Source organism: Heloderma suspectum, chromosome 4, assembly GCF_057233095.1.
Source record: "Heloderma suspectum isolate Gila_16-S chromosome 4, 16-S_ref, whole genome shotgun sequence".
Taxonomy (NCBI): domain Eukaryota; kingdom Metazoa; phylum Chordata; class Lepidosauria; order Squamata; family Helodermatidae; genus Heloderma; species Heloderma suspectum.
Window position 1 is genome coordinate 280,894,670 of NC_139461.1, and position 14,151 is coordinate 280,908,820.

The 14,151-nt window shown below is 47.2% G+C and overlaps 1 protein-coding gene across 1 annotated transcript in view; it reads right to left on the minus strand.

Annotated features, from left to right (window-relative positions):
- Nucleotides 1-1,077: 1,077 nt before the first annotated feature.
- RBPJL (recombination signal binding protein for immunoglobulin kappa J region like) overlaps nucleotides 1,078-14,151 on the minus strand; it is a 66,672-nt gene continuing 53,598 nt past the window's right edge. Inside the window, exons 6-12 of the mRNA XM_084853981.1 lie at nucleotides 11,092-11,263; nucleotides 10,223-10,360; nucleotides 8,232-8,347; nucleotides 6,544-6,684; nucleotides 4,348-4,503; nucleotides 2,447-2,550; nucleotides 1,078-1,530 (exon numbers count right to left, since the gene is read on the minus strand). Coding sequence (XP_084710107.1) covers nucleotides 1,257-1,530; nucleotides 2,447-2,550; nucleotides 4,348-4,503; nucleotides 6,544-6,684; nucleotides 8,232-8,347; nucleotides 10,223-10,360; nucleotides 11,092-11,263 — 1,101 coding nt within the window. The 3' untranslated portion in view covers nucleotides 1,078-1,256. The remainder of the gene's footprint in view (nucleotides 1,531-2,446; nucleotides 2,551-4,347; nucleotides 4,504-6,543; nucleotides 6,685-8,231; nucleotides 8,348-10,222; nucleotides 10,361-11,091; nucleotides 11,264-14,151) is intronic.

The following is a 14,151-nucleotide window of genomic DNA, read 5'->3' on the forward strand; positions in this document are numbered from 1 at the left end:
GCAGCTGATGACAATGGCAGTGAGAAGGCAGACTCACTGAGGGCGGGGGGTCATTGAGGGTCTCTTGCTCAAGGGCCCGCCAAAAGTTGGAGCCAGTACAGGATGGGACCCTTCATTCAACACAGCAATATACCTGTCCCATCATGTCCCCTAGCCCCTAATAATAATGTACAATGAGACTATCACTGCAACACAACACTGGTGAAAGAGGTTACTATGAGTTGTTCAACTTTGCAAGATATTTCATAAACATCAACAGTTAATTCCTCCTCCACCTCCTCTGATGGAGTCATCAAGACATCACTTGAGAAGAGAAGACTGAGGGGAGATATGATAGCGCTCTTCAAGTACTTGAAAGGTTGTCACAGAGAAGAAGGCCAGGATCTCTTCTTGATCATCCCAGAGTGCAGGACACGGAATAATGGGCTCAAGTTACAGGAAGCCAGATTCCGGCTGAACATCAGGAAAAACTTCCTGAGTGTCAGAGCAATACGACAATGGAACCAATTACCTGGGGAGGTGGTGGGCTCTCCCACACTGGAGGCGTTCAAGACGAGGCTGGATAGCCATCTGTCACGGATGCTCTGACTTGGATTCCTGCATTGAGCAGGGGGTTGGACTCGATGGCCTTGTAGGCCCCTTCCAACCCTACTATTCTATGATTCTATGATATACAGTAGACAGTTGTGTAATGTCCCAATGAGACATTCTGGCTAGTGCAGAAAAGTTTTGATTTTTAATTCTTTTTTTAAAAATCCATTCTGCTGAGGCTGAGCACTCCCTGATGCACCAATTAAGTGACGGAACATAGTGTGACAAACATCAGCAAGTCTGATCCCACCCCAAAGGAATGTATTGCTGTTTTGTAAACCTTTCCCCTCCCCAGCCCCTTGTGCTGAAGTGTACATTTCTCTCCCTTTGTGATTTTTAAAGCATTGAACAGGCTACTTGACTTGGCTGCCTGCCCTTAACATGGGGATGGGACCTCAGACCACCAGAAACCTGAGGAGGATCTGGGTGAGTGCAATAATACAAATTTAGAAGTTCTGGTCATCTGAAGAACCTCTAATCAGGATTGTGTGTTCAATGCACTATCTTTTTAATTCAGTGTCCAGGCAATTCAGATTTAGGAGAACAACAAAAATAAATGTCTGCAACTGTATAACATTAAAACGAAGGTTCTTAGGAATCTGGTTTCTGTGTTTGCTGCCTTTTTTGGTCCTCCTGTCAATCATGGCATACACAGAACCCTGGCTCTAGCTTTGCATGAAGAGGTGAAAGTTGGTCCTGGTGAACTCTTGATGGATGGTGTCGAGCAAGTTGTCTGAATCCTGCATCATCGCTGGCAGGACCGGTTGTCCAGCGAGGAAGCTCTGCTCTGGTGTGTACGTGAAGCTGAAAGTGCTGGAATAAATTACACCATCACTCCTTATCAGCAAGAGAGGGACAGTGATAGGGTATCTCAGCCACCTCCAGTCACGGCTAAATGAAGAGACATCAGGAACAACACACACTAAGGACTTGGAACTCCTAAAGGAAGAAAATGCACAACACAAAAACAAACTGTGGTTTCTCTCCCCCCACTCCGCCATGTCTCAGAGTTTTACATCAGAACTGAACAATCAGCATGATAGAAGTAAGGGCCTGTAAATGGGTCTGTTGGGTTAGGTGCTGATTTTAATTTTTTCCTGTCATCTGTATTCTTATGTTTTTATTGTATTTTAATGTATTGTTTTATTGTTTTAAACAATTTTAATTGTTCCTTTAAGCCACCTGGAGTTCCATTCTTTGGTGGAAAGGTGGGGTATAAATCAAATCAAATCAATCATCAGTCAATTAATCAATAATCTGGGTCTTGTGTTGTGTTGGGATGAGCATTTAGAAGGCCCACATTTTGTTCAGATAGCACGATGTATGCCACTCTAAGTTCCTTGGTGGAAGGGTGGCACATAAACGTAATAATAAAAATATGGGGCAAAATCACCTTTGGTATCCTTACTTCCAAATGAGAGACTTTTTGACCCTACTTTTTACTGACCAGGAAGTGGGGTAGGACGGTTCTAACAACCGCCACCAAGAGCATCTTCACAGAGACAGTGACTTTGGATTGCTGCTGCTGTGTGGCTCAGTCATCTCCCTTCCTCCTCAGGCGGGCACTATGGGATCCTGGGCCCATCAGGAGGTGCTGCTTGTCACAAGTGAAACTATTGACACTAGCATCATCAGATAATAATTGTTACCATGTCAAAATGTGTTGGAAAACATGGCACAACCGCTGATGGTGTTATACACTGATTCCCACCCCCCTGCCCCTGGTAATTTAACGGATCCCTCCTTTTACCACACAAGAAGAGGTGCTATTTGAAGGTGCCCAAACAACAGGGGCTGGGAAAGTGCCCAGGTTGACGTACCTTGTTTTCACAACAGATTGTCTCTCTGCATTTACCTGTACATAGTTTCAGCTTCCACATCTCCAAACCAGACCTTCAGGTTTGCACAGAAGTACTCGCCCTGCACTTCTAGCATTGCCACGTCCCCTCCACCTGTCAGCTGTGAGAAGCAGACCCAATCACAGGGGAGAGGATTACACATACCTCCTCATGAAGGTACCACACAACCTCACCTTCCTCTTCCACCTCCCAATCCTGTACCTTCTTATATTAAAGCCAGCAGACTGACATCTTTTTTTGGAAGGTTTCCTCGCTCAGCCTCCAGGGAATTTATGAGTGGGTGAACGTGGGAAGGGACACAGTGTTGTAATAAAGCACTTGATTTCCCTACAAAGGGTCCTAGCTCAATCCTTGGCCACTCTGATTAAAAAGGCTCTCAGGTAGCCAAACTGGGGAAGTCTTCAAAGGAGACCTTAGGACAGCCTTCCCCAATCTTCCCCAATGGCCATGCCGGCTGGGAATTATGGGAGCTGCAGTCCAACACATCTGGAGGGCACCAGGTTGGGGAAGGCTGCCTTAGGAAGCTACTGCCAACCTGAGAAGAAAGTACTGAACTACATGGGCCAATGGTCCACAGCAAGATAGGGCAGCCTCATAAGTTTGTATGCTTGCAGTGCTCTGGAGCAGCCTTCCCCAACGTTGCAGCCCCAGATGGTTTGAACTACAGCTCCCATCATCCCCAGCCACCAACCATGTTGCAGGGGCTGATGGGAGTCGTGGTCAAAAACATCTGGAGAGCGCCCTATCGGGGAATGCTGCTTTAGGGTGCAAGCCTATCTGGATGCCCATCAGCCTCCAAACCTGGAGGCTGATGGGCATCCTATGCAGAGCGGGAGGAGCGCGGAAGTGATCGTTGTCTAGTTAAGGCTCTGCGGAGGAAGAGGGAAGGAGGCTGGGGAAAGCTGGAGATAGCTCATATCTTGTTTCCCCAGTCCCCTTCCCTCCCTGGCCACAGAACTGCCCCATTTCCACCCTCCTTGAGGTCGCTTTTGTGAGCTTGGAGAGGCAGCTGGCATGATTCTCTCTGTGCTGGCTGCGAGGGGGAGCGGGTGGGGTGCTCGAACTCCTGGGTCCGAGGCTGGCGTAGTGTCTCCAACCTCAGATCCAAGAATCCAAACTCTTCTATGGCCCTTCAGACACTGTCTAGGGGCCATAGGATTGCTCTCCCTGGGTTTTAGAAGTGGAGGTAGGCAAGAAGAAGAAGCAACGGAAGGCATAACACGGGGATGGGGAATCTGTTACGCTCCAGCTGTTGCTCGAGTATAATTTCCAGTGTCCCAGACCATTGGCCATGCTGGATGGGCCTGATGAGAGTTAGAGTCTTTACTAGGGATGTACGAAAGTTCCGCCACGGATCTCAGGGAGGCCGAATGCCAGCGCATTCGGCCCCCCGAAATCGGTGGCGGAACGGCCCGCCACCCCACCGCCACCCCCCCAGGATGGGACTTACCTGGGGCGGATCTTCCTGGCGGTGGCGGCTCCGGCGCCAGGAATGCTTAAGAGACTACCGAAGAACACATGGTGCCAATATAGTTCTCCAGTTCCTGTCATTCAATGGAAGTTTACCTTTCTGCAACACCCACTCTCCCTAAGGGACTCCGTAAGAGCGCCACACCACATACGCAAGATCACACATTTGTATGATACATTAATGCACCCAGAAGCATTGCTACCTTTTGGTTCAGTAAAAAGTGCTTCTTGAGACTACCCTGATAATGAGGATGATAGTGTGGTTAAAGGGTACTGAATCTACTCCCAAGTAATCTTGAGTGGTACAGAAGGAAACAGCAATGTCAAATGGAATTTCAGCTTCCTGAAACTGGGTTTGAGAAAGCTTTTGCCTGATTTTTTTCACAAAGAAGCCAGACAGGAGGTGGGGGTGGGGACTTGTACACACCTCCAGAGCTGTTATGAGAGGGACTGGGCTCACAGGATCCCGAATGCTGGTTAGGCTGTCGCTGAATGTATATTCTACAGTCTCTGTCCCAATGATGGTCCAGCAGGAACTGTCATTCAGCAACTCCCGGTTTGCTTCCTTGGGGCATGGAGAGGCCTGTATAATGATCAGCAACATCGCTGAGTATTTAAAGATGAGGAATTAACTACGCCAAAATTCGTGTGGTTGTTGCCACTTCCTACTGTTGTTTGAGTAGTGGAATTGCGTGGGCCCCATACGTAGTTTTCACATCACACAAGGAGGTGCAGTGCTATGCTAATCCCTTCCCAGGGCTGGCCAAATATGTTTTGCTGCCTGAGGCAAAGAACAAGATGGCGCCTCCTCCCATCAGATGTCCAAAGCTGACGGGATTGGCAGTTGAATCTTTCTTCAACACTGGTGTGGGACAGTGTCCTCCACTGCACCTGAAGGCAAACTTACGAGGCACAGAGTAGGCTGCTTGGCACACAGCTTGCTCCACCAACATCTTGCTGCCACCTCCCAATATCTGCCACCCAAGGTGACTGCCTCTCTCTGCCTGATGGTAAGGCTGGTCCAGTCCCCTCCATATGATCTGCTCTCCACTCTGCTGTGCATTTTCCTCATTTCATATGTTGCTGAAGTGGCATCAGTGTGGCCCTGGGAAATGGCAACCACATCCATGCAGGTAAAGCAATTAACCTTGGTCGGGCTGTGCCATTCAATGTGCACAATCATCAGCTTATGGCAGCCCCCCGACCCATCAGCTTCCATCACTGTGGTTCTCTGTTTGTGGCCAGCTGATTAGTTTGCCATGAACAGAGGAGCGAAGTTTCTCATGCCATCTTTGAAACTGTACACTGAATTGATATGTGGCATTGCACTTTCTGCCTGTGGAGAATAAATCCTGCTTCTCATGAGAGAGAAAAAGCGACGACTTTGAGCTGTATGTGTGTGTGTGAGTGCAATGTCATGTACACTTCTTCTGAGCCCTCCACAAGTTGGAGAGAAAGATCTGCAGCAACAAACATTCCCTACTTGTGCAGGCTCCCCACAATCTAGAACCCTGCATTCTAAATTGTGTAGTGAGCTAACATGAGTAGAGAAGGCTACCCGCTTCAGAAATTATTCTCTGACTCATGCAGGACGATGATGGCGATTCAGGGGGGCAGAATTAGTGTTCTTGTCCCCTCGCCCATGTGTTGATTGTACTCAGAAGAATGACTGGAGGAGGGCTCAGCTCTCAGTGTCTTCAGCTTTTGCTGCTTCTTGCATTATGCATGGCTCCAGACTGGGGGTGAAATCCACGGCAGTTTTTTTCTGCTGATGGAACTGCTTCTGCCAGCAGAATTCCCCTTGACCCCTGTGGCCCTCGGTGCATCCTCAAAATCTACTCAGGAGAAATGGGAGACCCTCTGGAGCAGATTTGGCGGGGAGGTTGCAGGGGGGAACAGAGAAGGACAAAGTCCTGCTGTACGAGTACAATTCCACCCTGGATAGGTTACTGGGGAGAACATTATGCCATTGCTTCTAACCACAATTCAAGGTGCTGTTTTTCACCCCTAAAGCCCTTGGCAAGAGTTGGCATATAATAGCCTGTGGGAGGATCAAAGAGCTGACTAGGATGCTTTAATTTTCAACCACTGGCAGCTTTGCTCCAGGTTAGGTACCTTATCCCCAGAATATCCCTGTGTGCTCAGCAGGAAGGGAGTCCTGCTGGCCATGCTATCTTCTCTATCAGCCATGTAGAACAGGCAGGGGCCCAGCATGAGCTGATGCAGCCTGCATATCAATATAGGCTCTGTATCTCTTAAGAAGCAGTTTCAGCTCGTCCAGTCCTTGCTCTATATTATTGGAGGGCCCTGGGTGGATGTGGGAAGGGCTGTGGCTCTGTGAGAGAGCACATGCTTTGCAAGCGGAAGGTCCCAGGTTTAATCCCCACCATCTCCAAGCAAGGATTGAAAAATTCCTGCCTGAAAACCTGGAGAGCCTCTGTCATTCTGGACTAGATGGACCAATGAGCTAACTCGGTATAAGGCAGCTTTCTGCATCCCTGTAATGTGTCTGCTGGGCCACAGAGTCCAAATTAAGGAATACAGCAATATTTACAACACAGCAATAGCTGCTCGGGTGGAGGGTCAAATCTGATTTCCCCATTCTGCTCTGCAGCCCCATTACCTGGAACTGGATCACTTTCTCTGTCGAGAGGCAGAGATACATCCCATCGCTGCCATGAAGCTGGAAAGCACATTTATGCAGCTGGGAGACTGGCTCATCCACGTCCAACATCACTGATTGTTTAGCAACTTTCCGAATGATCTGCAAAGATGATGAACAACAACAGCTCAGACCAAACAAACAAGCCCTCACCTTTGGAAGGGAATGCAGACATTTTAAATTCTGTCCCTGGTTCCTATACTTGAGTGCAGGGAAATGCTCTTTTGCTTAGGACACAGCTGCACTGAAGGATCAGGATGATGCTTGCATGTTATCAAGCATTAGGAGAATGTACTGATGAATCCACCAGGGTCTTCACATCTGCATGGGTCTTGTCTGTAGGCACCCTATGCAGAAAATCTGGTTCAGGAGACTTTATCCTTTATGTCTTGTCAGACAAGAGATGATATCCATGTAGGGAAGTCATGTTGTATGAAGCAGCCCTGAAAATCCAAATCTTCATGTAGAAATTAAATTTATATCCCTCATTTCTCTCTCTCTCTCTCTCTCTCTCTCTCTCTGTGTGTGTGTGTGTGTGTGTGAACTCCTGAGAACAAGGAGATAGTCCTGGAAAAGTCCTATTTAAGGACTTTCTTAAGGACTAGGTGCATGCTCTCACAGTAAAGAGGTACTGTTGGAATGGATGGATGCATTGGATGATCAGCTTCTAAAATGGTAAAAAGGCATAAAGAAAATATAATTATTTAAAAGTCACAAAATAATACAGGCACAGGGGTGAGTGAGGACTGTGTCATCCATCATTAGTGATGTCACACGCACGATCCAATGACACTCACACAACCACATTCTGTACAGCATCCCCAAAATGCAATGGGTGTGCTAACTGGAAGCAGCAGCACACTTTAAGTGCAACGAAAACGTAAGTGCAATGTTTCGTTTAAGTGCAACGAAAACAAAGCCCCTGGGCTCCACCTCCCCCTGCTTCAAATACAATAAAAAACATTTGGTGGATCTGGATTCTTCATCTGGCAGTGTCAGCGATAATCAAACATGACCATCTGTAGGTTCCGGACACATGGTAGAGGGGCGGTTACCGTCTCCTACTTGTTAGCCTGCAGGAATCACCAGAGGAGAATACGTGACTAGGTACTCATATTTTTACATGGTGACTATGCAAGATTTCTGATCATTGAGAGAGGGTGGGGAGAGGAGCCAATGTCACAAAATCTGAGTGAAACCCAGGAAGCCTAACATAGTGTGTAACAGAGGTATTGAACCTCAGGGCCCTGGGCCAAATTTGGCCCACCTGGGGTCCCAATTTGGCCCTCCGTGGTTCTTCAGATGACCACACGACCTCCCCTCGCCCCCCCTTTCCCCTGAACACTGATCGTTTGGTGGTTTCTTGATTTTGAGTGGGTTTTTCCTCATTCGAAAAGATGGAAATGCTTCTCCTAAGACTGTAAGAGTTTTAAGCTAAAATATGGTGATATTTTGGTTTTTTTTGTCCCTGCTTCCTTGGGGCTTTGGTTCTTCCCACCATGGGAATGTGCTCCCCGACAGTGTCTTCCAACCGGAATGTGGCTCTTGTGTTGAAAGAAGTTCCACACCCAAGGTGTATAGAATTACAGATCGTTCCAGAAGGTGAGATGTCTTCATAGTTTCCTTTCCAATTTATTGCTAAGCCTTACCAGCGGAGGAAGAGCAACACCCGTGGCTGTGCTGACAAGCCGAACGATCGAACCATAGCGAATGTGGCCTTCCCGCAGGGGGAACTCACCCCGGGACTGGGAACAGAACTCAACTGCTTGTGATAGAGGAGAGAGAGAGAGAGAGAGAGAGAGAGAGAGAGAAAGAGAGAACGAAATGAGAGAAACTGAATGCTGAAGGCAAACGGCAGGAAGTGGACTTCACCATAGTGTCTTACTTGATAAAAAGTGGTGTTTTTTGTTTGTCTGCTTGTTTTTAAATGGTCTCTAGAGTATAATGCTGGGACTAGATCAAATACCAATTTAGCCATGACTGGATTTGGACTATTCACGATTGCTCCGTTTTCTATCTGTACAGCTGACTTGCTTCTATCTAAGGACAGTAAGAGAGACAGAGAGAGGCAGAGAGAGCTGTGAGCTAAAGGATGGAAGGATCTAGGGATGCAGGGGGGGGGCTGTAGCTTAGTGGTAGTGGCATGCATTCTTTGCATGCGGAAGGTCCCAGGTCCAATCTGCGGCTTCTCCAGGTAGGGCTGGAAATGTTCCTGCCAGAAACCCTGGAGAGCTGCTGCCAGTCGGTGTGGACAAGACTGGGATAGATGGATCAGTGGACTAACTCAGTATAAGGCAGCTTCCTATGTTCCTAGTAGGATGCTTCTCTCTGGGGATCTGATGTGGGATAGCAGATCTGGGACATTTTTTTATTGCATTTATATCCTACCTTTTTTCCTCCAAGGAACCCAAAGCGGCTTACGTGGTCCTCCTCCTCTGCATTTTATCCTCACAACAACAACTCTGTGAGGTAGGCTGGGCTGAGAGTCTGTGACTGGCCCAAAGTTACCCGGTGAGCTTCCATGGCTGAGTGGGGACTAGAACCCAGATCTCCCAGTTTCCAGTCTCCCAGTCTAACCGCTACGGAATGTGCAAACTGCTTGCCTCCACTTGTGCTCTACTTGCATATTTGTACATAAACCAAACATTACAAATCACTGTAAGTCTCCAGTGCTTTCCCCTACAGCTGCTGTTTCTTCTTCTTCTTCTTCTTCTTCTTCTTCTTCTTCTTCTTCTTCTTCTTCTTCTTCTTCTTCCCCTCCTCCTCCTCTCTCACTTTCACTCTTCCCCACCCTACCTTAGCTCAAGTGTGTGCCACTTTCCCCAACTCTTGAGAGCCTTTCCATTCCAAATGTTCCAGAGAGATCAAGAAACTATTTCCTAACAGTAAAAATGGCTCCCATAAAGAGACATCAGCTGCACACCTTGGGCCATTAAGAAACATTCTTTTGTCGAATCTCAGTCTGTGATTAGGAATTGCTTGAATACAGGGGTGTTGAACCTCAGGCCCACGGGCTAAATTCGGCTTGCCTGATGTCCCAATCTGGCCCTCTGGGGTTTCCCAGATGGCCCCACCCTCTTCCCCTTGGCCCTGCCTCCTTCCCCCTGACCACCAATTGTTTGGTGGTTTCCCAGCATTGTGCAGTTTTTTCCCATTCTAAAAGGTTGAAATGCCTCTTCTGAGGCTTCGTTACTGGCAGGAAGAGCTTTAAGCTAAAAACAGGGCGGCATTTTGGGTATATTGGTCCCACCCCTTTTGCCTTTGGCCCCACCCACCACTGGAATGCAGCCCTTCCCCCTGAGCTTCTCTGAAATTGAATTCTGCCCTCAAGCTGAAAGAGGCTCAACACTCCTGCTTTAAGACATCCCTTCTAGAAAATTGTCATCCATTTGACATTTTAATGTTATATCGCAGACCAACCACCCATCTGCAAGCTTATACAGTAACCCTAGAAAGGATGCTAATTTTGTCTAAACCGATTATCTGCCAAATGTTAATCAACCACTCTTATTTTTGGTAGGCTGCCACCCAGTCATGGGCACCGTTCCACGGAGTGCAGTGATGCCACTGGCTGGGAGGACGGAATCGCCAATGTCCAGCATGAATGATTAAAAATGACCATGTCATTGACAAGCCTCACCCAGATGAAGCGTAAATGCTGCCCACTGCCTGGCACTTGCAGTGAAGGTGCCACCTTCAACAGAAAGATAACGGGTGCTGACCGTTTGGGAGCGCAGGCGGTTGAAGAGGGAGACCTTTGATCCAGATGAAATGCACACTGCGGAACGGCAAGCGGACAGGAAGGAGAACTTCAGGGACAGGATTGACAAGGACATTTGGGGAGTTTTCACATGGAAATTTAAATGGATTTAATTTAAATGCAAGCTTAATGCTGCAATCCTGTGCACACTTCCCTATTTGTTATTATTTATTACACAAATTTATATATGTACCTCTTTCCACAATTTTACTAAAGTGGTGAGCATACAAGATCATTGCCAGTAAAATATAACAATAAAACACAACAGTGAAACAATCAAATAATAAATAATGACTAATTAGCAATAAAAGAGCCCCGTTGAACACTGTGGGACTTACTTCTGAGTAAACACGCATATAAGATTGTGCTGCATGACATGGAATGGCAGGGTAGCTGTCACTGAGGCTCCAGTTCTCTATTCCACTTTCCCCATAGCTATTTCCTCCACCCCTCTACACTTCCCGCTTTAACATAGAAAGCTGCCTCACACCAGGTCACACGATTAGTTCATACAGCCCAGTATTGTCTGCTTTGAGTAGCAGCAGCAAGTCTGTAGGGGCTCAGGCAGAAATCTTTCCCATTACCTGCTACCTCATCCTTTTAACTGGAGGTGACAGGGATTGAACCTGGAACCTTCCGGATGCAAAGCAGTTGCTCTACCACTGAGCCATGCTTCTTCCCTAGCTTGTCTTGTTCTAGTGACCTTCTTTGATGGCAACCCATCTACTCCCTAAGCCACATGTACTTACAGTCTGTGTTCTTCAGGGACTGCTTCTTCTGTGAGGGCTTGGAGATCACTTTGATCAGCTTGCTGTGGAACGTGCCAATCTCTTGCCCATTGCTGAAGAGCTTCAGAACCAGCCGGAAGTGTTTCCTCTTGTCCGAGTCCGAAATGTACAGAGCTTTGGCGCAGCTGAATTCCTGCATTAAAGGGGTGTGTGTGTGTGATTGGCCTGAGATTGGTGCCTTGGCTTTAGGCATGACTGCTTGAAGACAGGGAGACAAACTGGATTAGCCTTCCCCAACCTAGTGTCTATCAGATGTATTGGAGTGCAACTCCCATGCTGGCTGGGAATGATGGGAGTTGCAGTTCAACACATCTGGAGAGCACCAGGTTGGGGAAGGTGTCTACTTAAAGTCTCTGCTGGAAGGTCTTTCCCAGTCTGGGGCCTTTTAACACAGGAGTGCACAACCTGCAGCCCATGGGCCCCATGCGGTCCCCAAAGTGAGGCCTGGTACAGGTGCCCTGATTAGCGCCCCCACCCCAGCTGCTGAATTCACTTCCCTCGCAATCATAGAATCATAGAATAGTAGGGTTGGAAGGGGCCTACAAGGTCATCCAGTCCAACCCCCTGCTCAATGCAGGAATCCAAGTCAGAGCATCCCTGACAGATGGCTGTCCAGCCTCATCTTGAATGCCTCCAGTGTGGGAGAGCCCACCACCTCCCTAGGTAATTGGTTCCATTGTCGTATTGCTCTAACAGTCAGGAAGTTTTTCCTGATGTTCAGCCGGAATCTGGCTTCCTGTAACTTGAGCCCATTATTCCGTGTCCTGCACTCCCGGATGATCAAGAAGAGATCCTGGCCTTCTTCTCTGTGACAACCTTTCAAGTACTTGAAGAGTGCTATCACATCTCCCCTCAGTCTTCTCTTCTCAAGGCTAAACATGCCCAGTTCTTTCAGTCTCTCTTCATAGGGCTTTGTTTCCAGTTCTCTGATTATCTTTGTTGCCCTCCTCTGAACCCTCTCCAGTTTGTCTGCATCCTTCTTAAAGTGTGGTGTCCAGAACTGGACACAGTACTCCAGATGAAGCCTAACCAGTGCTGAGTAGAGGGGAACTAGTACTTCCCGGGATTTGGAAGCTATGCTTCTATTAATGCAGCCCAAAAGAGCATTTGCCTTTTTTGCAGCCACATCACATTGTTGGCTCATATTCAGCTTGTGATCGACAACAATTCCAACATCCTTCTCGCTTGTAGTGTTGTTGAGCCATGTATCCCCCATCTTGTAACTGTACCTTTGGTTTCTTTTTCCTAGGTGCAGAACTTGGCATTTATCCCTATGAAATGTCATTCTGTTGTTTTCTGCCCAGCGCTCCAGTCTATCCAGATCACTTTGAATTTAGTTTCTGTCTTCCAAAGTATTAGCTATCCCACCCAATTTTGTGTCATCTGCAAATTTGATCAGCATTCCCTGCACCTCCTCCTCCAAGTCATTCATAAAAATGTTGAAGAGTGCTGGGCCCAGGACTGAGCCCTGCGGTACCCCACTCGTTACCTCTCCCCAGATCCTCCTGATACAGATAGCTCTTTCCTTGCTGGTAGCAGCACTGAGGAAAGAATTGTCTGTATCAGGATCACTGGGGGAGGGGGTGAAGAGAAGGCTTTCTACTCCCACCGCCACCCCTGCAGATCCTCATATAGATAGTTCTTTTCCTGCTGCTGCTAGCAGTGAAGAAAGAGCAATCTGTCTCAGGATCACTGGGATGTGTGCCTGTGTGTTTATGTATATATGTGTGCGAGTGTGTCTGGCCCCTGACACCTGAGCCAGTATCACATTTGACCCTCAGGGCTGAAAAGGTTGTGCACCCTTGTTTTAACTGGAGAGGCCAGGGGAGGGGTTGAACCTTGAGCCATCTGCACACAAGTCAATGCATACATTTATTGATCTAGCCAAAGGCCAAATACATTCTGCAAAAGATCAATACAGCAATACAAAAATTGAACCTTTCAAACCCTAACAGGAATACAGAGATATGTAAGAAACAAAATTAAATGCAGATTAACTCTTTGTATCTCCGCTGTACAGCAATTTTAAAGAGTTTTCTCTTTCTAACCTTTCTCACTGCAAAGACAAAAAGAGCCATTTTGTGTGTTACAGTGGCATCAGTATCACTCAGGAGGAAACAACCTGTTTCTGTGAGAGCGGCGCTCATGTTCCCACCAGTCATACGGATTTCAAAAATCTCTTTAGGACCAGTATATCAGAACCTCCACATATACATAATCTTTGTTCCAATGGCACTTTCTTATAACATCTGTCAGGACTGCAGTCGGCATGACTTGAAAATGCAAAATATGCGCTTTACTACTGAACTATGCTCTCTCTCATGTGCCTTGCACACCACCAGCAAGTTTTTATACCACCAGCAAGTTTTTATACCACCACAAACTATCTTACAAGCAAACCTACCTGTAGATAACTGTCCTTGTCAATGTTGCCATGGAGAGTTGCCATGTCTACTTTTTGACAAACGTAGCTATGAGAAAGCGCAGGGCTGTATCGCTTGAAAAACAGGCCTGTCTATCCCCTTTAAATTGTTTTTACTTAAATCCAAGCAAGTTGTCAGTGCATATATTGAGCCTCCATTTAAAACTAAAAATAAGAAACATAACCCTGGCCTGTGTACAGGCACGGTGCAAAGAGTGAGGCTCAAACTACATGGTATGTTTAACATGGTATGTTAAATATGTAGCATGCAGCTGACACTTTGGTTTTTTTTACTTTGGCTTTTGGGCTGTATAGAAATTAAATACATACATACATACTCACAGGTAAAAAGTGCTGCAGTTTTTATCAGGACCAGCACACATGGGTAAGAGAGGTTTAAACACCCACTCAGCTGCTTATTTTTCCAAAATACCCTCCCCTTGCCCTGCTCCCTGCAAGGGATAAAGAAAAAGTGGGGGAAAGCTCCATGGTCTGCAATGGAGTTCCTCTCCCCTGGATTTGGAGGCCCCTGCATTGGGTGGGTGGGTGGATTTCTGAAAACAAGCAGCTGGGGGAGAAGTTTAAAATTTCAGCGGTCC